Consider the following 27,771-nt stretch of genomic DNA (forward strand, 5'->3'; position numbering starts at 1 on the left):
GCCCGGCCTTCATTGAGCAGATTTCTAACACAGTTTTCTTGGAATCTTCAAAGGGATATTTTGGAGCACATTGAAGCTTATCGTGACAAAGGAAATATCGTATGACAAAAACTAGAAAGTAGCTTTCTGAGAAACTGCTTTATGTATTCATCTCACAGAATGACACCTTTCTTTTCATGGATCAGTTTGCTAACCCTATTTGCTTGGAATCTACTAAGGTATATTTGGGAGTGTGTTGAGGTCTATGGTGGAAAAGGAAATATTCTTTGAAGAAAACTGGAAAGAAGCTGTCTGAGAAACTACTTTGTGATGTGGGAATTCATCTTACTGAGTTACACCATGCTTTTCATGGATCAGTTTTGTAGCACTGTTTTTGGCGAATCTGAGAAGGGATACTTTGAATCGCATTGAAGACTATGGTGACAAAGGGAATATCCTCAGATAAAAACTAGAAATAACTTTCTGAGAAATTCCTTTGTGATGTGTGAATTCATCTCCCAGATTTACACCTTTCTTTTCATGGAAAAGTTGCTAACATTGTTTTTGGGGACTTTTCAAAGGGATATTTGGGAGTGCCTTGAGGTCTACAGTGAGAAAGGAAATATTCTTCAATAAAACCAAAAAGAAACTCTGTGAAACTGCTTTTTGATGTGTGAATTCATCTCAGAGGGTTACACATTTCTTTTCATGGAGCAGTTTGGTATCACTGATTTTGAGGAATCTGAAAAAGGTATTTTGGATTTCATTGAAGCCTATGGTGACAATGAAAATATCTTCAGAAAAAAACTAAAAGGAAACTTTCTGGCAAACTTCTTTATGATGTATCTATTCATTTCACAGAGTAACACCTTTCATTTCATGGAGTCATTTGCAAACATATTTTTCATGGAATCTAGAAAGGGATATTTGGAAGCTAGTTGAGGCCTGTCATGGAAAGGAAGTATCCTCTTATAAAAGGTAAATAGAATCTTTGTGAGAATATGCTTTATGATATGTCAATTCATCTCACAAAGTTACACTGTTCTTTTCAATGAGCAGTTTGCTAACACTCTTTCCTTGGAATCGACAAGTGTATATTTTAGAGTGCATTGAAGCTTATATTTACAAAAGAAGTATCCTCATATAAAAACTAGAAAGAAACTTTCTGAGACACAGCTTTTTGATGTGTTACTTCATCTCACAGAGTTACACGATTCTTTTTGTAAATCAGTTTTGTAGAACTACTCTTGGGGAATCTGCGAAGGAATATTCGTGAGTGCAAGGAGGAATATGATGAAAAAGAAAATATTCTCGTAAAAAAAAAGAAAGAAGATTTCTGTGAAATTTCCTTGTGATGTGTGCATTCATCTCACAGAGTTACACCATTGTTTTCATTGAGAAGTTTGCTAACAATTTTTTCGTGGAATCTGCAATGGGATATTCCAGAGAGCATTGAGGAATATGGAGATAAAGGAAACATCCTCTGATAAAAACCAGAAAGAAACTTTCTGAGAAACTAGTTTCTCATATGTGTATTCCCCTAATAGAGTTACACCTTCTTTTCATGGAGCAGTTGCTAACATTGTTTTCGTGGAATCTGCAAAGGGATATTTGGGAGTGCATTCAGGCATATAGTGAAAAAGGAAATATCTTCAGATAAAAAGTAGAAGGAAGCTTTCTGAGAAATTGGTTTGTGATGTGTGAATTCGTCTCCCAGATTTACACTTCTCTTTTCACTGAACATTTTGCAAATACACTGTTTTCTTGAAATTTGCAATGAGATATTTTTGAGTAGTCATAGAAGGGATATTTTGGAGCACATTGAATTACATGGTGATAAATGCAATATCCTCCAACAAAAGCAAAAAAGAAGCTTTATATGACACTTTTTTGGGATGTGAGAATTTATCTCACCGAGTTGCACCTTTCTTTGCATGATGCATTTTGGGAGCACTCTTTCTGGGGATTCTGAAAAGGGATATTTTGGATCACATTGAAGCCTATGGTGATAAAGGAAATATTCTCAGAAAAAAACTAGAAAGAAGCTTTCTGAGAAACTTTTTTATGAGGTGTGCATTCATCTCACAAAGTAACACCATTTTTTTTTCATGGAGTAGTTTGCTATCACTGTTTTCATGGAATCTACAAAGGGATATTTGGGAGCAAGTATAGGCCTATGGTGATAAAGGAAATATCCTCAGATAAAAACTAGAAAGAAGCTTTGTAAAAAACTACTTTGTTATTTGTGAATTCATCTCACAGAGATACACGATACTTTTCATGTAGCAGCTTTGTAGCACTCTTATTGGGGAATCTAGGAAGGGATATTTTTGATCGCATTGAAGCCAATGGTGACAAAAGAAATATCCTCAGATAAAAACTAGAAACAAGCTTTCTGAGAGAGGTTTTTGTGATGTGTGAATTCAGGTTACAGAGTTACACTTTTTTTTCATGGAGCAGATGCTAACACTGTTTTCATGGTATCTGCAATAGGGTATTTGAGAGGACATAGAAGCCTGTAGTGAAAATGGAAATATCCTGAGACAAAAACAAAAAAGATGCTTTCTGAGAAACTACTTTATGATGTGTGAATTCATCTCACAGATTTACAACTTTCTGGTCATGGAGGAGTTTACTAACACTGTTTTTGTGGAATCTGCAAAGGGATATTCCCATGTGCCTTAAGGAGTATGGCGATAAAGTAAATATCCTCAGATAAAAACCAAAAAGCAGCTTTCTGAGAAACTGCTTAATGATGTGTGAATTCATCTCCCAGAGTTACACTATTCTTTTCACTGAGCAGTTTGGTGACACTGTTTTCTTGGAATCTTCAATGGGACGTTTCAGAGTGCATTGAAGCTTATGGTGACAAAGGGAAATTCCTCAGACAAAAACTAGAAAGAAGCTTTCTGCAAAACTGCTTTGTTATTTGTCAATTCATCTCACAGAGTTACACCTTTCTTTTCATGCAGCGGTTTGGTAGCACTCTTTTTGTGGAATTAGAGAAGGGATAGTTTGGATTGCATTGAATCCTATGGTGACAAAGGAAATATCCTCAGATAAAAAAAGAAAGAAACTTTCTGAGAAACTTCTTGTGCATGTTTGAATTCATCACACAGAATTACACCTTTCTATCCATGGAGCAGTTTGCTAACACTGTTTTCGTGTAATCTGCAATTGGATATTTGGGAGTGCATTGAGTCCTATGGTGATAAACAAAACATTCCCACGTAAAAACTGGAAAGTACTCTCCTGACTCCTCTCAAACCACTTTGTGATTTGTAAATTCATCTCACAGAGTCACTCTGTTCTTTTAATTGAACAGTTTGTTAACACTGTTTTCACGGATCTGCAATGGGATATATGGGAGCACATTAAGGCCTATGGAGAGAAAGGAAATATCCTGAGATAAAAACTAGAAAGTAGCTTTCTGAAAAACTGCTTTCTGATGTTTGAGTTCATCTCACAGAGTTACACCATTGTTTGCATTGATCAGATTGATAACACTGTTTTCATGGAATCTGCAACAGGATATTTGGTAGCGCCTTGAAGCTTATGGTGACAAAGGAAATATCCCCAGATAAAAATAAAAAAGAAGCTTTCCGTGAAACTGCTTTCTGATGTATGAATTCATATCACATATTTACACTTTTCTTTTTTTTTGTTTTTTTTGAGAAGGAGTCTCACTCTGTCACCTGCGCTGGAGGGCAGTGGCCGGATCTCAGCTCACTGCAAGCTCCACCTCCTGGTTTTACGCCATTCTCCTGCCTCAGCCTCCTGAGTAGCTGGGACTACAGGCTCCTGCCACCTCGTCTGGCTAGTTTTTTGTATTTTTTAGTAGAGACGGGGTTTCACCATGTTAGCCAGGATGGTCTCGATCTCCTGACTTCGTGATCCGCCCATCTCGGCCTCCCAAAGTGCTGGGATTACAGGCTTGAGCCACCACGCCCGGCCTACACTTTCTTTTCAGTGAGAACTGTGCTAACACTTCTTTTGTGGAATCTTTAATGGGATATTCAGGAGTGCAGTTAAGAATATGAAGAAAAAGGAAATATCCTCAGATAATAACTAGAAAGAATCTTTCTGATAAACTGCTTTGTGACGTGTGATTCTTCTCAGAGAGTTACATGGAGCAGTTCACTAACACTGTTTTTTTGGAATATGCAATTGGATATTTTAGAGTTCATTGAAACTTAGGGTGACAAAAGAAATATCCTCATATACAATTTAGACAGAATTTTTCTGAGAAAATCCTTTGTGATTTGTGAATTCATCTCACAGAGTTAAACCACTGTTTTCATGGAGCAGTTTAATAGCACTGTTTTTGGGGAATTTGAGAAGGGATATTTTGGATCACATTGAAGCCTATGGTGAAAAAGGAAACATCCTCAGACAAAAACTACAAGGAATCTTTCTCAGAAAATTCTTTGTGGTGTGTGTATTCATCTCACAGAGTAGCATGATTCTTTTCTTAGAGCAGTTTGGTAAAACTGTTTTCACGGAATCTCAGTTGGGATATTTGGGAAGGCATTGAACCCTGTGGTGGCAAAGGAAATATCCTCAGAATAAAAAACAAAAAGTAGCATTCTTAGAAACTGCTTTGTAATACATGAATTCATCTCATATTTACACCATACTTTTCATGGAATACTTTGCTAACACTATTTTCGTGGAACCTGAAAAGGGATATTCACGAACTCAGTGAGGCCTGTAGTGAAAAACTCAAATATCCTCAGAGAAAAACTACAAAGAAGCTTACTATGAATCTGCTTTCTGACTTGTGAATTCATCTCACAGATTTAAATAACTCTTCTCATGCTTCATAGCACTGTTTTGGGAAAATCTGAGAAGGGATATTTTGGATAACATTGAAGCCTATGGTGACAAAGGGAATATCCTCAGATAAAAACTCGATAGAAGCTTTCTGAGAAACTGATTTTTGATGTGTGTATTCCTCTCAAAGAGTAGCACAATCCTTTTCTTGGAGCAGTTTGCTAAAACACTTTTTGTGGATCTGCAAAGGGATATTTTGGAGCACATTGAGGAATATGGTGAAAAAGAAAGTATCCTCAGAAAAGACTAGAAAGAAGCTTTCTGAGAAGCTGCTTTGTAATGTGTGAATTCATCTCAGAAAGTTACAATGCTGTTTTCATTGAGCAGTTTTCGAACACTGTTTTCTTTTAATCTGCAATCGGATCAGATATTTTGGAGCACATTGAAGCTTATGGAGATAAAGGAAATATCCTCATATACAAACAAGAAAGAAGTTTTTGGAGAAACCGCTTTGTGATGTCTTAATTCATCTCCCATAGTTACATGATTCTTATCATGTATCACTTTGGTGGCACTGTTTTTGGGGAATTTGCAATAGGATATTTTAGAGTTCCTTGAAGCCTATTATGATGAAGGAAATATCCTCAGACAAAAACCAAAAAGAAACTTTCTGAGAAATTACTGGCTGATGTGTGAATTCATCTCAGAAATTTACACCTTTCTTTTCATGAAGCAGTTTGCTAACACTATTTTCGTGGAATCTGCAAGGGGATATTCATGAGCACATTGAGGCCTATTAGGAAAAAGGAAATATCCTCAGACCAATACTAGAAAGAAGCTTTCTGAGAAACTGCTTTTTGATTTTTGAATTCATCTCACAATGTTACATGATTCTTTTCATGGATGTGTTTGGTAGCACTGTTTTCTTGGGATCTGCAATGGGATATTTTGGAGGGCATTCAAACTTATGGTGACTGCTCAGTGAAATAAAAGAGGACACAAACAAATGGAAGAACATATCATGTTCATGGATACGAAGAGTCAATATTGTGAAAATGGCCATACTGCCCAAGGTCATTTATAGATTCAATCCCATCCCCATAAGCTACCAATGAGTTTCTTCACAGAATTGGAAAAAACTGCTTTAAAGTTCATATGGAACTGAAAAAGAGCCCGCATTGCCAAGACAGTCCTAAGTCAAAAGAACAAAGTGGGAGGCATCACACTACTTGACTTCAAACTATACTACAAGGCTACAGTAACCAAAACAGCATGGTACTGGTACCAAAACAGAGATATAGACCAATGGAACAGAATAGAGCCATCAGAATTAATACCACACATCTATAGTCATCTGATTTTTGACAATCCTGACAAAAACAAGAAATGGGGAAAAGATTCCCTGTTTAATAAATGGTGCTGGGAAAATTGGCTAGCCATAAGCAGAAAGCTGAAAATGGATATTTTTCTTACTCCTTATACAAAAATTAATTCTAGATGGGTTAGAGACTTAAATGTTAGCCATAATATCATAAAAACCCTAGAAGAAAACCAAGGTAATATTATTCAGGACATAGGCATGGGAAAGGACTTCATGTCTAAAACACCAAAATCAATGGCAACAAAAGCCAAAATTGACAAATTGTATCTAAAACTAGAAATACTATATGACCCAGCCTTCCCATTACTGGGGATATACCCAAAGGTTTATAAATAATGCTGCTATAAAGACACATGCACATGTATGCTTATTACGGCACAATTCACAATAGCAAAGACTTGAAATCAACCCAAATGTCCATCAGTGACAGACTGTATTAAGAAAATGTGGCACACATACATCATGGAATACTATGCAGCCATAAAAAAGGATGAGTTTGTGTCATTTGTAGGGACATGGATGCAGTTGGAAGCCATCATTCTCAGTAAACTATCACAAGAACAGAATACCAAACACCGCATATTCTCACTCATAGGTGGGAAATGGACATTGAGATCACTTGGACATGGGAAGGGAAACATCACACACCGGGACCTATTTTGGGGAAGGGGGAGAGGTGAGGGATGACATTGGGAGTTATATTTGAGGTAAATGAGGAGTTGAAGGCTGCTGACGAGTTGATGGGTGCAGCACAGCAACATGGCACAAGTATACATATGTAACAAACCTGCACGTTCTGCACATGTACCCTTGAACTCAAAGTATAATAAAAAATTAAAATAAATTAATAAATAAAATACTACTTGTAGCACTGGACTAGGTGCAGGGGATACAGTACTGAACAAAGCAAAAAAAAAAAGGAAATATCCTAATATAAAAATTAGAAAGAAGCTTTCTGAGAAATTTCTCTGTGATGTGTAAATTCATCTCACAGAATTAATCTCACAGAATTACTGTACTTTTCATTGAACAGTCTACTAACACTGTTTTTGTGGAATCTGCAATAGCATATTTGGGAGCTCATTAAAGCCTACAGTCCTCAGATAAAAACGTAAAAGAAGCCTTCTGAGAAACTTCTTTGTGATGTGTCAATTTTTCCCACAGTGTTACACTGTTATTTTCTTTGAGTAGCTTGCTAACCCTGTTTTCCTGGAAACTGCAATGGGATATTTTGGAGTGCATTGAAGCTTATGTTGACAAAGGAAATATCCTGAGAAAAAAACTAGAAAGACGTTTCTGACAAAGTGCTTTATAATTTGTGACTTCATCTCACAGACTTAAAATTACCTTTCATAGAGCAGTTTGTTAGCACTGTTTTTGGGGAATCTGAGAAGGGATATTTTGGATCGCATTGAAGCCTAGTGTGACAATGGAAATATAATCAGATAAAAACTAGCAAGAAACTTTCTGAGAAATAGATTTATGATGTGCATATTAATCTCACAGAGTTTCATGACTATTTTCTGGGAGCAGTTTGAAAACACTGTGTTCATGAAATGAGCAATACAATATTTTGGATTGCATGAAGCCTATGGTGACAATGGAAATATCTTCAGACAAAAACTAGAAAGAAGCATACTGAGGAAGTTCTTTTTGATGTGTGAATTCATTTCACAGAATTACAGCTATCTTTTCACAGAGCAGTCTTGTAATACTGTTTCCATGGAATCTGCAAAGGGATATCTGGGTTTGCACTGAGGACTATAGAGGAAAAAGAAATAAACTCAGATAAAAAATAGAAATAAGCTTTCTGAGAAACTGCTTGGTGATGCATGAATTTGTCTTACAGTGTTACACCATTCTTTTCAAGGAGCAGTGTGATAATGCTATTTTCGTGGAATCTGCAATAGGATATTTGGGAGAGCATTTAAGCTTGTGATGACAAAGGAAATATCCTCAGTCAAAAGCCAAATAGAAACTTTCTGAGAAACTGTTTTGGGGTCTGTGAATTCAAATGACTGAATAACATGTTTCTTTTCGTGGAGCAGTTTCATAACACGATTTTCGTAGAATATGCAAATACATATTTGCGAGCAAATTGAGGCTTATAGTGAAAAACGAAATATCCTCATTCAAAAACTAGAAAGATGCTTTCTGTGAAACTGCTTTGGAATTTTTAAATTCATCTCACAGAGTTACATGATACTTTTTATGGATCAGTTTGGTAGCACTGTTTTGGGGAATCTGAGAAGGAATATTTTGGATCACATTGAAGCTTATGGTGACAAAGGCAATATCCTCAGACAAAAACCAAAAGGAAATATTCTGAGAAACTGCTTTCTGATGTGTGAATTCACCTCACAGAGTTACACCATTCTTGCATTGACAAGTTTGCACCTGCCCCGGCCCCAGCCCCACTCCAGCGCTGCTCCCACCACCGCAGCAACGGCCCCAGCCCACGGAGGTGGTTGGATTGACCCCAACGGTTGAACGCACAGACTCTTCTCCAAGAGCAGGCCATGGACACCTTCAGCACCAACAGTCTGGCTCTGCAGGCGCAGAAGAAGCTCCTGAGTAAGATGACATGTAAGGCAGTGGTGGCCATGCTGGTGTATGACACCAGCAGCGAGGTGCTGGACGAGCTGTACCATGCCACCAGGGAGTTCACACGCAGCTGCAAGGAGGCCCAGAAGATTCTCAAGAATCTGGTGAAGATGGCCGTGAAGCTGGGGCTGCTGCTGTGTTGGGACCAGCTGGGTGGGGAGGAGCTGGCGCTGCTGTGGCACTTCTGCCACCAGGCACACTTCCTGGCCATGATGGCCATCAGCTTCCAGCAGGTGGAGTGCACCTTTGACCGGCAAGTGCTGGCTGCTGGGCGGCTCGAGTGCAGTGACCTGCTGCACCAGGTCATGGGCCCCCAGCTGACCGCCAAGTCCCACAGCCGCATCAACCACGTGTTCGGCCACCAGGCCGACTGCAACTTCCTGGCCATGCTTTACAGCCCCGCCGAGCCCTACTGCTCCCAGCTATGCAGGATCTGCGAGGACCTGGGAAGGATGCTCGACAAGGGCAGCCTCTGAGCCCTAGGGCCACTGAGCCACGCCCCTTGCACCTTCTGGGGCTCTTCTGCTGGGTGCGGTGAGGTTTGTGGGGTTTTTCCACCTCTTTTCTCCCAATCGGACTCGGGTCAAACTCCCCCAAACAGGTGGGTGACCTGGCCCCTTTGAGAGGACGCTGAGCCATCCTTAGCAGCTGTTTCAGACACCTATGTCACCTCTTCTCCTGGCCTCCGCCAAATGGGGAGAGGAATTTGGGGCACTACTCTGAGGACCACCTTCCACCCAATTGTAATTCCTGGGCCATGCCGACCCCTGGGTCAATTGATGTAAAAGTCAAAAGCTACTGCTTCCCACATGGTAACGTCACCTGGGATTTTCATCCCCACACACAAGGACTAGGGGTTCACATGGTGAACTGGGGGAAGGGGAGTATTAGGGGGCAAATCACGGCACCCCCTGCCCCATCTATAAATTTACATCCTAATCCCCAGGACCAGAAGATGATCTGATTTGGAAATAGGATCATTACAAATGGGATTAGTTCAGACGATGTCATCTTGGAGTAGGGTGGGCCTCAATTCAAGGACTGGGGTCCTCACGCCTGTAATCCCAGTACTTTGGGAGTCCAAGGTGGGCAGATCATGAGGTCAGGAGATCAAGACCATCCTGGCTAACACGGTGAAACCCCATCTCTACTAAAAATACAAAAAAATTAGACAGGAAAAAAGAAAGAAAAGTTTGCTAACATTTTTTCATAGAATCTGCAATGGGATATTCTGGAGCGCATTGAGGAATATGGTGACAAATGTAATATCCTCAGATAAAAACTAGAAAAAAGCTTTCAGAGAAACAGCTTTCGGAGGATTGAATTCATTCCACAGTTACACCACTCCTTTCATGGAGCACAATGGTAGCACTGTTTTTGGGGAATCTGAGAAGGGATACTTTGGATCCCATCGAAGCCTATATGATAAAGGAAATATCCTCACATAAAAACTAGAAAGAAGATTTCTGAGAAACTGCTTTGTGATTTGTGTATACATCTCACAGAGTTACATGACGCTTTTCTTGGAGCAGTTTGCTAACACTGTTTTCGTGGAATCTGCAATGGGATATTTGGGAGTGTATTGATGCCTAAGATGACAAAAGAAATATCCTCAGACAAAAAACAAAAGACAGCTTTCTGAGAAACTGCTTTGTGATGTGTGAACTCGTTTCACAGATTCACACATTTCTTTTCATGGAGCATTTTGATAACAATTTTTTCATGTAATCTCAAAAGAGATATTGGCTAGTGCATTGAGGCCTATAGTGAAAATGGAAATATGCTAATGCAAAAACTAGAAAGAAGCTTTCTGAGAAACTGTTTTGTGATTTGTGAATTCATGTCACAGTGTTACACGATTCTTTTCATGGAGCAGATTGGTAGCATGTTATTGGGGAAACTGAAAAGGGATATTTTGGATTGCATTGAAGTTTATGGTGACAAACGAAATATAATCAGATAAAAACCAGAAAGAAGATTCCTGAGAAAGTTATATGTGAAGTGTGTATTCAATTCACAGAGTAGCCCCTTTCTTTTCATGGAGAAGTTTGTTATTCTGTTTTTGTGGAATCTACAATGTGATATTTGGGATCGAGTTGAGACCTATGGTGAAAATGGTAATATTCTCAGATGAAAACTAGAAAGAAGCTTTCTGAGAAACTGCTTTGTGATGTGTGAATTCATCTCACACAGTTACACTGCTCTTTTTGTGGAGCAGTTTGCTAACACTGTTTTCGTGGAATCTGCAATAGAATATTTTGGAGTGCAATGAAGCCTATGGTGACAAACAAAATATCCTCAGAAAAAAACCAACAAGAAACTTTCTGTGAAACTCTTTTGTGAAGTGTGAATTCATCTCACAGAGTTACACTTATGTTATCATGGCACAGTTTGGTAGCACTGTTTTTGGGGAATCAGAAGGGATAATTTGAATTGCAACAAAGCACATGGTGACAAAGAAATATCCTCAGATAAAAACTAGAGAGAAGCTTTCTGTGAATCTTCTTTGTGATGTGTGCATTCATCTCACCAAGTAACACCTTTCTTTTCATGCAGCAGTGTGCTAATACTGTTTTGAGGAATCTTCAACAGGTTTTTTGGTAGGGCATTGAAGTTTACAGTGACACAGGAAATGTACTGATAAAAACCAAAAAGAAGCTTTCTGAGAAACTGCTTTGTGGTTAGTGAATTCATCTCACAGAGTATCAGTGTTCTTTTCAGTGAGCACTTTGGTAACACCGTTTTCTTGGAATCTGAAACAAAATATTTCGGAGTGCATTGAAGTTTATGGTGACAAAGGAAATATCCTCAGATAAAAACTAGAAAGAAACTTTTATGAGAAAGTTCTTTGTGATGTGTGAATTCATCTCACAGAAGTATACCTTTCTTTTCATGGAGCAGTTTGATAACACTGTTTTTGCAAAATCTGCTAAGGGATATTTGAGAGCACATTGAGGCCTATGGTGAAATGGGATATATCCTCAGATAAAAACTAGAAAGAAGCTTTCTGAGAATCTTCATTGTGATGTGTGAATTCATCTTACAGAATTACATCGTTCTTTTCATTGAGCAGATTGATAACACTGATTTCGTGGAATCTGCAATAGGATATTTTGGAGCACATTGAAGCCTCTGGTGATGAAGGAAATATCCTCAGATAAAAACCAAAAGAAAAACTTCTATGCAATTCCTTTGTGCTGTGTGGATTCATCTCTCAAAGTTACACCATTCTTTCAATTGAAATGTTTAGTAACACTTTTATCATGGAATCTGCAATGTGATATTTGAGGGTGCATCGAGGGATAAGGTGAAAAAGGAAATATCCCCAGATAAGAACCACAGAGTTACACCATGATTTTCAAGGAGCAGTTTGCTAACACTCTTTTCGTGGAATCTGCACTAGGAAATTTGGGAGCACATGGAAGCCTCTAGTGATAAAGTATCTATACTCAAATAATAGCTAGAAAGAAGCTTTCTGAGAAACTGCTTAGTGATGTGTGAATTCATCTCTCAGGGTTACAGTTTTCTTCTCATTGAACAGTTCGATAACACTGTGTTCTTGGAATCTGCAATGGGATATCTCAGAGTGCATTGAAGGTTATGGTGACATAGGAAATATGCTTATATAAAAACTAGAAAGAAGATTTCTGACAAATCACTTTGTGATGTGTTAATTCACATAACAGGGTTACACGATTCTTTTCATGTATTATTTTGGTAGCACTGTTTTGGGGGAATCTGAGAAGGGATATTTTGGATGGCTTCGAAGCCTATGGTGACAAAGGAAATATTCTCAGATAAAAACTGGAAACAACCTCTCTGAGAGACTTCTTTGTCATGTGTGAATTCATTTCACAGAGTTACACGTTTCTTTTCATGGAGCAGTTTGGTATCACTGTTTCATGGAATCTGTAATAGGTTAATTGGGAGTGCATTGAAGCCTATGGTAACAAAGCAAATATACTCAGATAAAAACCAAAAAGAAGCTTTCTGAGAAACTGCTTTGTGATGTGTGAATACATCTCACAGAGTTACACTGATCTTTTCAATGAGCAGTTTCCTAACACTGTTTTCATGGAATCTGCACTAGGATATTTTGAGTGCATTGAAGCCTCTAGTGAAAAAGGATCTATACTCAAATAGATATATCCTCATATAAAAATAGAAATATGCTTTCTGAGAATTCACTTTGTGATGTGTTGATTCACCTAATGGAGTTACACGATTCTTTTCATGGGTAAGTTTGGTAGCACTGTTTTTGGGGAATCTGAGAAGGGATATTTTGGATCACTTTGAAGCATTTGGTGACAAAGGAAATACCTTCAGATAAAAACCATAGAAAACCCTTCTGAGAAACACTACGTTGTGGTGTGTGAATTTATCTCAAACAATTACACCTTTCTTTTTATTGAGTAGTTTGCTAACGTTGTGTTCTTGTAATCTGCAATGAGATATTTCAGAGCACATTGAAGCTTATGGTGACAAAGCAAGTATCCTCAGAAAAAAAAGAAAGAAACATTCTGAGAAACTGCCTTACGATTTGTGAATTCATCTCTCAGAGTTACACGATTCTTTTTATGGGTCAGTTTGATAGCACTGTTTTTGGGGAATATGAGAAGGGATATTTTGGATCGCATTTAAGCTTATGGTGACTAAAGATATATCCTCAGTTAAAAACTAGAAAGAAGCTCTGAGAAAGTTCTTTGTGATGCATGAATTAATCTCACAGAATTACACCTTTCTTTTCATGGAGCAGATTCTAAACATAGTTTTCATGGGATCTACAAAGGGATATTTGCGAGCACCTTGTAGACTATATTGAAAAAGGATATATCATAGGAAAACGAGAAATAAGCTTTCTGAGGCACTGCTTAGTGATGTGTGAATTCATCTCACAGAGTTAAACTGTTCTTTTCATTGAGCAGTTTGCTGGCACTATTTTTTTTGGAAACTGCAATGTCATATTTCGGAGCACATTGAATCCTACTGTTAAAAAGTAAATGTCAGACAAAAACTAGACAGAAATTTTTTGAGAAACTCTTTTGTGATCTATGAATTCATCTCACAGAGTTATATGATGTGTTCAATGGATCATTTTGATAGCAGATTTTGGGGAAACAGAGGAGGAATATTGTGGATCACGTTGAAGCCTATGGTGACAAAGGAAATATATGCAGATAAAAGGCATAAAGAAGCTTTCTGAGAAAGTTCTTTGGGGTGTGTTAATTCATCTCACAGAGTCACACCTTTCTTTTCATGGAGCACGATGCTAACGCTCTTTTCGTGGAAACTACAAAGGGATATTTGGGAGCCCATTGGGCCTATGGTGGAAAAGGAAATATCCTCAGACAAAAACTAGAAAGAAGCTATCTGAGAAACTGCTTTGTGATGGGTGAATTCAACTCATAGAGTTACACTGCTCTTTTCATTAAGCAGTTTGCTAACACTGTTTCCTTAGACTGCAATGGCATATTTTGGAGCACATTGATGCCTATTGTTAAAAATGAAGTATCTCAGACAATTCTAGAAACAAACTTTCTGAGAAACCCCTCTGTGATTTGTGAATTCATCTCACAGAGTTACATGATGTTTTCAATGGGTTGGTTTCATAGCATTGCTTTTGGGGAATCTGAGAAGAGATATTTTGGATCACATTAGAGCCTATAGTGACAAAGGAAATACCCTCAGAAAAATAATAGAAAGAAGCTTTCTGAGAAAGTTGTTTTTGATGTGTGATTTCATCTCACAAAATTACACCTTTCTTTTCATGGAGTTCTTTGTGAACACTGTTTTTGAGGAATCTGCAAAGGGATATTTGGGAGTGCACTCAAGGCTATGGTGACAAAGGAAATATCCCCATAGAAAACCAAAGAGAAGCTTTCTGATAAACTGCTTTGTGATGCGGGAATTCAACTCACCAAGTCACCCTAAACTTTTCATTGAACAGTTTGCTAATGCTGTTTTCTTGGAACCAAAGGTGGGATATTTTGGAGCACATGGAAGCTTATTGTGAAAAAGTAAATATACTCAGACAAAACCTGAAAGGAAACATTCTGAGAGACTGTTCTGTGATTTGTGCTTTGAGATTTGTGAATTCATCTCACAGAGTTACACGATTCTTTCCAAGGATCAGTTTGATAGCCTTCTTTCTGAGGAAACAGTGATGGGATATTTTGGATCCATTTGAAGCCTATTTTGACATAGGAAATATCCACAGATAAAAATTAGAAAGAAGCTTCCTGAGAAAGTTCTTTGTGTTGTGTGAATTCAACCAAGAGAATTGCACTTTTCTTTTCATGGAGCAGTTTACTAATACTGTTTTTGATGAATCTGCAATGGTGTATTTGGGAGCTCATTGAGGCCTATGGTGAAAAAGGAAATATCCTCAGATAAAAAGTAGAAGGAAGCTCTCTGAGAAACTGCTTTGTGATGTGTGAATTTAACTCACAGAATTACACTGTTGTTTTCATTGAGGAGTTTGCTAACACTATTATCTTGGAATCTGCACTGGGGTATTTCAGAGCACATTGAAGCTTATCATGACAAAAGAAATATCCTCTTATAAAAACTAGAAAGAAGCTTTTCTGACAAACTGCTTTGTGATGTGTTAATTCACCTCACAGAGTTACACGATGCTTTTCATGGATCAGTTTGTTAGCACTATTTTTGTGTAATCTGAGAGGGGATATTTTGGATTGTATTGAACCCTATGTGGACTAAAGAAATATCCTCAGATAAAAATTAGGAAGATGCATTCTGCAAAACTGCTTTGTGATTTGTGAATTCATCTCACAGAGTTATACGATTCTTTTCATGTGGTAGTTTGGTAGCACTGTTTTTGTGGAATCTTAGAAGGGATATTTTGGATCACATTGAAGGCTATGGTGACTAAGAAAATATCCTCAGATAAAAACTTGAAAGAAGCTTTCTGAGAAAGTTATTTGTGCTGTGTGAATTCACCTCACAGAGAAACACCTTGCTTTTCATGGAGCAGTTTGCTAACACTGTTTTCATGGAATCTACAAAGGGATATTTGGGAGCACATTGAGGCCTATAGTGAAAAAGGTTATATCCTCATAGGGAAAGGAGTAAGAAGCTTTCTGACAATTTCCTTAGTGACGTGTGAATTCAATTCACAGAGTTACACTGTTCTTTTCATTAAGCAGTATGCTAACCCTGTTTTCTAGTAATCTGCAATGGGATATTTTGGAGTGCATTGAAGCTTATGGTGACAAAAGAAATATCTTCATATAAAAACTACGGAGAAACATTCAGAGAAACTGCTTTGTGATGTTCTAATTCATGTCACAGAGTTACACGATTCATTTCATGTATCAGTTTGGTAGCAGTGTTTATGAGGAAACTGAGAAAGAATATTTTCAGTCGCATTGAAGTCTTTGGTGACTATGGAAAAACACCCAGGTAAAAACTAGATTGAAGCTTTCTGAGAAAGTTATTTTTGATGTGAGAATTCATCTCACCGTGTTACACCTTTTTTTGAGGGATCTGTTTGCTAACACTGTTTTCGTGGAACTAGCAAAGGGATATTTGGGAGTGCATTGTGGCCTAAAGTGAAAAAGATCATATCCTCAGATAAAAAGTAGAAAGAGCCTTTCTGAGAAACTGCCTTGTGATGTGTGAATTCACCTCACAGAGGTACACAATTATTTTCATTGAGCAGTTCAATCACACTTTTTTTCGTGGAATCTGCAATAAAATATTTGACAGTGCATTGAAGCCTACAGTGAAATAGAAAATATACTCAGATGAAAACCAAAAATAAGCTTTCTGAGAAACTGAATGGTATTGTGTCAATTCATCTCACAAAGTTACACTGTTCTTTAAATTGAAGGTTTGTTAACACCGTTTTCTTGGAATGTGCAATGGGATATTTTGGAGTGCAATGAAGCTTGTGTTGATAAAGGAAATATCATCAGACAAAAACTAGAAAGAAGCTTTCTGAAAAACTACTTTATGATTTGTGAATTCATCTCAGAGTTACATGATTCTTTTCATGAAACAGTTTGGTAGCACTGTTTTTGGGGAATCTGAGAAGGGATAAATTGAATCGCAAGGAAGCCTTTGGTGACAAATGAAAAATCCTCATATGAAAACGAGAAAGAAGCTTTCTTAGAAACTGCTTTCTGACATGTTAATTCATCTCACAGAGTTAGAGGATTATTTTCATGGATCAGTGTGTTAACACTGTTTTCATGGAAAGTGAAAAAGGATATTTTGGATCATATTGAAGCCCTCATTTTTAAAGGAAATATAGTCAGATAAAAACTAGAAAGAAGTTTTCTGAGAAACTGTATTTTGATGTGTGAATGCATCTCACAGAGATACACTGTTCTTTTCATTAGGGAGTATGCTAACACTGTTTTCTTGAAATCTACAATGGGATATTTTGGAGCACATTGAAGCTTATGGTGACAAGGAAAATATCTTCATATAAAAACTAGAAAGAAGCTTTCAGGGAAACTACTTTGTGATGTGTTAATTCATCTCACAGAGTTACACGATTGATTCCATGTATCAGTTTGGTAGCAGTGTTTTTGGGGAAACTGAGAAGAAATATTTTTGGTTGCATTGAAGCCTTTGGTGACTAATGAAATACACTCAGGTAAAAACTAGAATGAAGCTTTCTGAGAAAGTCCTTTTTGATGTGTGAATTCATCTCACTGTGTTACACCTGTCTTTTGAAGCATCCATTTGCTAACACTGTTTTCGTGGAATCAGCAAAGGGATATTTTGGAGCGCATCGTGGCGTAAAGCGAATTAGGCAATATCCTTAGATAAAAATTAGAAAGAGCCTTACTGACAAACTGCTTTGTGATGTGTGAATTCATCTCAAGTAAGTACACCATTCTTTTCATTGAGCAGTTTGATAAGACTTTTTTCATGAAAACTGCAATAGGATATTGGGGAGTGCATTGAAGCCTATGGTGAAATAGGAAATATCCTCAGATGCCAACCAAAATGAAGCTTTCTGAGAAACTGAATTGTATTCTGTCAATTCATCTCACAGAGTTACACTGTTCTTTTCATTGAATGGTTTGGTAACACTGTTTCTTGGAATCTGCAGTGGGATATTTCAGAGCGCATTGAAGCTTATGTTGACAAAGTAAATATCCTCAGACAAAAACTAGAAAGAAGATTTCTGAAAAACTGCTTTGTGATTTGTGAATTCATCCCAGAGTTGCATGATTCTTTTCATGACACAGTTTGATAGTACTGTTTTGGGGGAATCTGAAAGGGCTATATTGAATCGCAGTGAAGCCTATGGTGACCAATGAAATATCCTCATATAAAAACGAGAAAGAAGCTTTCTGAGAAACCACTTTGTGATGTGTTAATTTATCACATGGCTTTACACAATTCTTTTCATGGATCAGTGTGTTAACACTGTTTTCGTGGAATCTGAAAAAGAATATTTTCAGTTGTATTGAAGTCCTTGTTTACAAAGGTAATATCCTCAGATAAAAACTAGAAAGAAGCTTTCTGAGAAATTTATATATGATGTGCAAATTCATCTCACAGAATTACACGTTTCTTCTCATGGAGCAATTTGCTAACACAGTTTTTGTGGAATCTGCACAGGGATATTTGAGAGCACATTGAGGCCTATGGTGATTACGGAAATATCCTCAGATAAAAACTAGAAAGAGGTTTTCTGAGAAACTGCTTGTGATGTGTGAATTCAACGCACAGAGTTACACTGTCCTTTTCATTCAACAGGTGGTAACATTGCTTATTTGGAATCTACAATGGCATATCTTGCACTGCATTGAGCTTATTGTGAAAAATTAAATATCTAGAGACAAAAACTAGAGGGAAGTTTTCTGAGAACCCGATTTGTGATTCGTGAATTCATCTCATAGGGTTACATGATTCTTTTCATGGATCAGTTTCGTAACACTGTTTTTGGGGAATCTGAGAAGGGATATTTTGGATTGCATTGAAGCCTATGGTGACTAAAGAAATATCCTCAGATAAAAACTAGAAAGAAGCTATATGAGAAAGTTCTTTCTGAGGTATTAATTCTTCTCACAGAATTGCACCTTTCTTTTCATGGAGCAGTTTGCTTACACAGTTTTCATTTAATCTTGAAAGAGATATTTGGGAGTTCATTGAGGCCTATATTGAAAAAGGAAATATCCTCAGAGAAAAACTAGAAAGAATATTTTAGAGCAACTGCTTTGTGATGTGTGAATTCATCTCACAAGGTTACACTGTTCCTCTCATTGTGCAGTTTGATAACACTGTTTTCATGGAATCTGCAATGGGATATTTAGTAGCTCTTTGAAGGCTATGTGACAAGGAAAATATCATCAGAGAAAAGTCAATAAGAAACTTTCTGAGAAACTGCTTTGTGATGTGTGAATTTAACTCACAGAGTTACACTGTTTTTGTCATTGAGCAGTTTGCTAACACTCTTTTCTTGGAATCAACAATGGAACATTTTGGAGGGCATTGAAGTTTGTGGTGAAATAGGAAATAACCTCTGACAAAACTAGAAAGAAACTTTCTGAGAAACTGCTTTGTGATTTTTGAATTCATCTCACAGAGCCACGTGATTCTTTTCATGGAGTAGTTTGGTGGCACTTTTTTGGGAAATCAGAGATGGGATACTTTGGATCGCACTGAAGCCTGTGATGACTAAGGAAATATCCTCCAATAAAAACTAGAAAGAAGCTTTCTGAGAAAGTTATTTGTGATATCTGAATTCATCTCATGGAGAAACACCTTTCTTTTCATGGATCAGTTTGCTTACACCATTTTCGTGGAATCCACAAGGGGATATTTGCGAGTGCATTGAGGCCTATAGTGAAAAAAGAAATATCCTCATAGAAAAATGAGAAAGAAGTTTTCTGAAAAACTCCTTAGTGATGTGTGAATTCATGTCATAGAATTACACTTCTCTTTTCATTGAGCAGTTTACTAACACTGCTCTCTTAGAATCTGCAATGGTATATTTTGAAGTGCATTGAATCCTACTCTTAAAAATTAAATATCCCCAAACAAAAACTAGAAAGAAACTTTCTGAGAAACTCATTTGCAGTTTAAGAATTCACATCAGAGAGTTACATGATGCTTTCAATGGATCAGTTTGACAGCATAGTTTTTGGGGAATCTGAGAAAGTATATTTTGGAGTGCATTGAAGCCTATGGTAACAGAGGAAATATCCTCAGATAAAAACTAGAAGGAAGCTTTCTGAGAATCTACTATGTGATGGGTGAATTCATCTCACAGAGCCAAATCGTTCTTTTCTTTGAGCTACTTGATAACACTGTTTTCGTGAAGTCTGCAATAGGGTATTTTGGAGTACATTGAAGCCTATGGTGATAAAGGAACTATCCCCATAGGAAAATCAAAAAGAAGCTTTCTGATAAACTGCTTTGTGATATATGAATTCAACTCACAGAGTTATCCTGTTCTTTTCATTGAGCAGTTTGCTAACACAGTTATCTTGGAATCTACGATGGGATACTTTGGAGCACATTGAAGCTTATTGTGAAAAAGCAAGTATCTTCAGACAAAAACTAGACAGAAACATTCTGAGAAACTGTTTTTTGATTTGTGAATTCATTTCGGACTTATATAATTCTTTTCATGGAACAATTTGATAGCTTTGTTTTGGGTAATCTGAGAAGGGATATTTTGGATCACATTGAAGCCTGTGGTGATAAACGAAATATCCTCAGATAAAAACTAGAAAGAAGCATTCTGAGAAACTTCTCTGTGATGTGTGCATTCATCTCACAGAGTTACACATTTCTTTCAATGGAGCAGTTTGCTAACACAATTTTCATGGAATCTGAGAAGGGATAATTCAGATCTCTTTGAAGACTATGGTGACAAAGGAAATATCCTCAGATAAAACTAGAAAGGAGCTTTCTGAGAAACTGCTTTGTGATGAGTGAATTCATCAAACAGAGTTACACTGTTGTTTTTATTAAGAAATTTGCTAACACTTTTTTCTTGGAAGCTACAATGGGATATTTCGGAGTGCATTGAAGCTTACAGTGACAAAGGAAATATCCTGAGACAAAAACAAGAAGGAAGCTTCTGGAAAAACTGCTTTGTGGTTTCTGAATTTATCTCACAGAGTTACACGATTCTTTTCATGGAGCAGTTTGTTATCACTGTTTTTGTGGAATCTGAGAAGGAATATTTTGGATCACATTGAAACATATGGTGACAAAGGAAGTATCCTCATATAAAAACTAGAAAGAAGCTTTCTGATAAGCCGCTTTGAGATGTGTTCATTCATCTCAGAGCATTACATGACTATTTTCATGGAGCAGTTTGGTAGCACTGTTTAAGGGGAATCTGAGAAGGGATATTGGAATTGGATGAAGCCTGTGGTGACAAGAGAATTATCCACATGTGAAAATGGAAATATGGTTTCTGAGAAACTGCTTTGTGATTTGTTTATTCACCTCACTGAGTTACACGTTTGTTTTAATGTAGTGGTTTGTCAACACTCTTTCTGTGGAATCTGCAGTGGGATATTTGTTAGTGCATTGCAGACTATAGTGAAAAAGGCAATATCCTCACATAAAAATTAGAAAGAAGCTTTCTGAGAAACTGCTTTATGATGTGCAAATTCATCTCACTGAGTTATGGCATTGTTTTTATTGAGCCATTTGATATCACTTTTTTCATGGAATCTGCCATAGAATATTTGTGAGTGTCTTGAAAATTATGGTGATAAAGGAAATATCCTCAGATGAAAACCAAAAGAAGCTTTCTGAGAAACTGCTTTGTGTTGTGTCCATTTATCTCATAGGCTTACACTGTTCTTTTCACTGAGCAGTTTGCTAACACTGTTTACTTGGAATCTGGAAGACAAAAACTAGAAACAAGGTTTCTGAGAAACTGCTTTGTGATTTGTGAATTCATCTCAGAATTACACGGTTCTTCTTATGTGGCAGTTTGATTGCACTGTTTTTGGGAATCTGAGAAGCGATGTTTTGGATCACATTGAAGCCTATGATGACAAATGAAATATCTTCTTATAAAAATGAAAAAGAAGCCTTCTGAGAAACTGCTTTGAGATGTGTTAATTCATCTCACAGCAAAACACGAAACTTTTCATGGATCAGTGTGTTACCACTGTTTTCATGGAATCTGAGAAATGATATTTTGGATAGCATTGAAGTCCATGGAGAAAAAGAAAATATCCTCAGATAACAACTATAAAGAAACTTTCTGAGAAAGTTCTCTCTGTTGTGTGAATTCATCTCACAGAATGACACCTTCCTTTCACGGAACAGCTTGCTAACAGATTTTTCATGGAATCTGCAAAGGGATATTTGGGAGCACATTGAGGCCTACAGTGAAAAAAGTAATATAATCAGATAAAAACAAGAAGAAAGATTTCTGAGAAACTGTTTTGTGATTTGTGAATTCACCTCACATAGTTACATCATTCTTTTCATTGACCAGTTTGATAACACTGTTATCGTAGAATTGGCAAAAGGATATTTGGGAGCACATTGAAGCCTATGATGCAAAGGAAATATCCTCAGATAAAAACTAAAAAGAAGCTTTTTGAGACACTGCTTTGAGATGTGTGAATTCAGTTCACTGATTTACACTGTCCTTTTCATTGAGTAGTTTGCTAACACTGTTTTCTTGGAATCTACAATGGCATATTCCGGAGCACATTGAAGCTTATAGTGAAAAAGGAAATATTCTCAGACAAAAACTAGAAAGAATATTTCTGATAAACTGCTTTGTGATGTGTGAATTCATATCAGAGAATTACACTGTTCTTTTCACTAAGCAGTTTGGTAACAGTTTTCTTGGAATTTGCAATGGGATAATTCAGAGTGCTTTGAAACTTATGTTGACAAAGGAAATATCCTCAGGAAAAAAAAATAAAAAGAAGCTTTCTGAGAAACCACCTTGTGTTGTGTTAATTCCTCTCAAAGGTTTACATGATTCTTGTCATGGATCAGTTTCGTAGCACTGTTTTTGGGCAATCTGAGAGGGGATACTTTTGATGAAATTGAAGCCTATAGTGATTAAGGCATTATTCTCAGTTAAAAACCAGAATCTTTCTGAGGCACTTCTTTGTGATGTGTGAAATCATCCCACAGAGATAAACCTTTCTTTTCATGGGGCCGTTGGCTAACAGAGTTTTCGTGGGATCTGCAAAGGGATATTTTGGAATGCTTTGAAGTCTATTGTGAAAAAGGAAATATCCTCAGAAAGAAACTAGAAAGAAGCTTTCTGAGAAAATGTTTCGTGATGTGTGAATTTATCTCACAGTGTTGCACCATTCTTTTCATTGTGCAAGTTGATAGCACTGCTTACATGGAATCTGCAACAGGTTATTGGGGAGCGTATTGAATCCTCTGGTGACAAAGGAAAAATCCTCACAGAAAAAACAAAATGAAGCTTTCTGAGAAATGACTTTGTGCTGTGTGAATTCAAGTCACAAAGTTACACTGTTCATTTCATTGAGCAGTTTACTAACACTGTTTTCTTGGAATCTGAATTTACATATTTCAGAGAACATTGACGCTTTTTGTAAAAAATGAAACATTCTCAGAGAAACCAAGAAAGAAGCTTTATGAGTCTTCTTTGTGGTGTGTAATATCATGTCAGAGAGTTACACTGGTCCTTTTCATTGAGCAGTTTGCTAACACTGTTTTCCTGGAATCTGCAATGGGACATTTCAGAGCACATTGAAGCTTATGATGGCAAAGGAAATATCCTCCAACGAAAAGGAGAAAGAAGCTTTTTGAGAAACTCCTTTGTGATTTGTGAATTCTTCTCACACAGTTACACGATTCTATTCATGTAGCTGTATGGTAGCACAGTTTTAGGGAAATCTGAGAAGGACTATTTTAGATCATATTGAAACCTATGGTGACAAAGGAAATATCCTCAGCTAAAATCTAGAAGGAAACTTTCTGAGAAACTTCTTTGTGATGTGTGAATTCATCTCACAGAGTTACAGCATTCTTTTCATTAAGAAGTGTGCTAACACTTTTTTCATGGAACCTGCGAAGGGATACTCCAGAGCGCATTGAGGCCTATGGTGAAAAAGGTAATATCCTCAGGTAAAAACTAGAAATAATTCTGACAAACTGCTTTTGGATGTGTGAATTCATCTCACAGAGATACACTGTTGTTTTCATTGAGAAGTTTTATAACACTGTTTTCATGGAATCTGCAATAGGATATTTAGGGAGTGCATTGAAGAATATGGTGACGAAGGAAATTTCCACAGACATAAACCAAAAATAACTTTCTGAGAATCTCTTTTGTCATGTGTGAATTCATCTCACAGAGTTACATCTTTCTTTTCAAGGAGCAGTTTCCTAACACTGTGTTTGGGGAATCTGCAAAGGGATATTTGGGAGTGAGGTGACATTGATCATAATAAAGGAAATATCCTCAGACAAAAACCAAAAGGAAGATTTCTGAGATACTGATATATGATGTGTGAATTCATCTCAGAGATTGACACCTTTCTTTTCATGGAGTAGTTTGCTATAAGTATTTTCATGGAAACTTCAAAGGCATATTTGGGAGCGCATTGAGGGCTATGGTGTAAAAGGAAATATTTTAAGACACAAACTAGAAAGAAGATTTCTGAGAAACTGTTTTGTGATGTGTGAATTCACCTCACATAGTCACACTGTTCTTTTCATAGAGCAGTTTACTAACACTGTTTTCTTGGAATCTGCAGTCTGATATTTCAGAGTGCATTGAAGCTTAGGGTGGAAAAGGAAATATTCTCAAATAAAAACTTGATAGAAGCTTTCTGAAAAACCGCTTCATGATGTGTTAATTCATCTCACAGAGTTACACAATTCTTTTCATGGATCTGCTTGGTAGCACTGCTTTTGGTGAATCTGAGAATGGATATTTTGGATCGCACTGAAGCCTGTGGTAAGAAGGAAATATCTTCAGATAAAATCTGGAAATAATCTTTCTGAGAAACTGCTTTGTAATTTGTGAATTCATCTCACAGAGTTAAATGATTCTTTTCTTGGAGCAATTTGATAACACTGTTGTCAAGGAATCTGCAATAGTATATTTTGGAGTGCATTGAAACCTATGTTGGCAAAGGAAATATCCTCAGATAAAAACCAAAAAAACTTTTCTGAGAAACTGCTTTGGGATTTGTGTATTCATGTCACAGATTTACATGTTTCTTTTCATGGAGCAGTTTGCTAACACAATTTTCATGAAATCTGCAGGGGATATTTGCAAGTGCATTGAGGCCTATAGTAAAAATGGAAATATCCTCATACACAAACTAGAAAGAAGCTTTCTGAGAAACTGCTTTTTGATTTGCTAATTCATCTCCCAGAGTTACATGATTCTTTTCATGGATCAGTTTGGTTGAACTCTTTCTGAGAAATCTGGGAAGGGATATATTGGATGGCATTGAAGCCTGTAATGACAAAGGAAACACACCTTTCTTTTCATGGAGCAGCTTGCTAACACTGTTTTTGTGGAATCTGCAAAGGGATATTTTGGAGCACCTTGAGGTCTATAGTGAAAAAGGAAATATTCCCAGATAAAAACTACAAAGCAACTTTCTAAGAAACTTCTTTTTGACGTGTGAATTTGTCTGACAGGGGTACACCTCTCTTTTCATTGAGAAGATTACTAACACTTTTTTTCATGGAATCTGCAATGGGATATTTGGGAGTGCATTGAGGAATATGCTGAAAAGGAAATATCCTCAGTTCAAAACTAGAAAGATTTCTGATAAACAGCTTTGTGGTGTGTGAATTCAATTCACAGATTTACACCATTCTATTTATGGAGCAGATTGGTAGTACTGTTTTCATGGAAATTGAGAAGGGATGTTGTGGATCTCATTGAGGCCTATGGTGAAAAAGCAAATATCCTCACATAAAAGCTAGAAAGAAGCTTTCTGTGAAACTACTTTGTGATGTGTAAATTCATCTTACAGAGTTGTATTGTCCTTTTCATTGAGCAGTTTGCTAACACTGTTTTCTTTCGATATGCAATATGATATTATGGAGCACTTTGAAGCTTATGGTGACAAAGGAAATATCCTCATACAAAAACCAGAAAGATGCTATCTGAGAAACAGTTTTGTGATGTGTTAATTCATCTCACAGAGTTACACCATACTTTTCATGGAGCAGTTTGATAGCATTGTTTTTGGTTAATCTGATAGGGGATATTTAGGATCACATTAAAGTCTATGGTGAAAAAGTAAATAACCTCAGATAAAACTAGAAAGAAGATTTCTGAGAAAGTTCTTTGCGATGTTTGAATTCATCACACAGAATTACACTTTTCCTTTTCATGGAGCACTTTGCTAACACTGTTGTGGTGGAATCTGCAGATGGATATTCGGGAGTGCATTGAGACCTATGGTGAAAAAGTAAATATCCTCAGATAAAAACTAGAAAGAAACTTTTAGAGACTTCTTTGTGATATGTGAATTCATCTTACAGAGTTATACTGTTCTCTTCATTGAGCAGTTCAATAACACTGTTTTCTTGGACTCTGCAATGGAATATTTCAGAGTACATTGAAGTTTATGGTGACAAAGGATATATTCTCAAACAAAAATTGGAAAGAAAGTTTCTGAGAAGCTACTTTGTGATTCGTGATTTCATCTCATTGATTTACACAAAACTTTTCATGGAGCAGTTTGATAGCACTGTTTTTGGGGAATTTGAGGAGGGATATTTTGGATTGCATTGAAGCCTACAGTGACAAAGGGAATATCATCAGGTAAAAAATAGAAAGAAACTTTCTGTGAAACTACTTCATGATGTGTAAATTCATCTCACAGAGTTGCACTGTTCTTTTCACTGAGCAGTTTGCTAACACTGCTTTCTTTCAATATGCAATATGATATTTTGGAGCACTTTGAAGCTTATGGTGACAAAGGAAATATCCTCATACAAAAACCAGAAAGATGCTATCTGAGAAACAATTTTGTGATGTGTTAATTCATCTCACAGAGTTACACCATACTTTTCATAGAGCAGTTTAGTAGCACTGTTTTCCGTTAATCTGATAGGGGATATTTTGGGTCGTATTAAAGCCTATGGTGACAAAGTAAATATCCTCAGATAAAAAATAGAAAAGATTTCTGAGAAAGTTATTTTTGATGTTTGAATTCATTGCACAGAATTATACCTTTCCTTTTCATGGAGCACTTTGCTAACACTGTTGTGGTGGAATCTGCAGAGGGATATTTGGGAGTGCATTGAGGTCTATGGTAAAAAAGGAAATATCCTCAGATAAAAACTAGAAATAAACTTTTAGAGACTTCTTTGTGATGTGGGAATTCATCTTACAGAGTTACGCTGTTCTGTTCATTTAGCAGTTTGCTAACACTGTTTTCTTGGAATCTGCAATGGGATATTTCAGAGCGCATTGAAGTTTATGGTGACAAAGGAAATATCCTCAGACAAAAAGTAGAAAGAAGCTTTCTGAGAAACTACTTTGTGATTCGTGAATTCATCTGATTGATTTACACAAAACTTTTCAAGGAGCAGTTTGGTAGCACTGTTTTGGCTGAATTTGAGAAGGGACATTTTGGATTGCATCGAAGCCTACGGTGACAAAGGGAATATCACAGATAAAAACTAGAAAGAAGCTTTCTTAGGAAGTTTTTGTGATGTGTGAATTCATCTCACAGAGATACACCTTTCTTTTCATGGAGCAGTTGTCTGACACTGTTTTTGTCGAATCTCCAAAGGGATATTTCAGAGCCCTTTGAGGCCTATATTGAAAAAGTAAATATCCTGAGATAAAAGCTAGAAGGAGGCTTTATGAGAAACTGTTTTGTGATATGTGAATTCATCCCACAGATGTACACTGTTCTATTCATTGCCCAGTTTGCTAACACTGTTTTCTTTTAATCTGCAATATGGTATTTTGGACCGCTTTGAGGCTTATTGAGACAAAGGAAATATCCTCATATAAAAACTACAAAGATGCTATCGGAGAAACAGCTTTGTGATGTGTTAATTCATCTCACTGAGTTACACCATTGTTTTCATGAAGCAGT

At 36.9% G+C, this 27,771-nt stretch overlaps 1 protein-coding gene across 1 annotated transcript; it reads left to right on the plus strand.

The window, feature by feature from the left end:
- Positions 1–8,652: 8,652 nt before the first annotated feature.
- On the plus strand, positions 8,653–9,213 carry LOC105524316 (tumor necrosis factor alpha-induced protein 8-like protein 1). The gene has a single exon (XM_011959510.1). It carries the CDS (start codon positions 8,653–8,655, stop codon positions 9,211–9,213), a length of 561 nt encoding a protein of 186 aa, XP_011814900.1.
- Positions 9,214–27,771: the final 18,558 nt, after the last annotated feature.

Source organism: Colobus angolensis, unplaced genomic scaffold, assembly GCF_000951035.1.
Source record: "Colobus angolensis palliatus isolate OR3802 unplaced genomic scaffold, Cang.pa_1.0 Scaffold499, whole genome shotgun sequence".
NCBI lineage: Eukaryota > Metazoa > Chordata > Mammalia > Primates > Cercopithecidae > Colobus > Colobus angolensis.

What these genes read in the sequence shown, in the direction of transcription:
- LOC105524316 (XM_011959510.1), top strand. Translation starts at nt 8,653, where the DNA reads ATGGACACCTTCAGCACCAACAGTCTGGCTCTGCAGGCGCAGAAGAAG.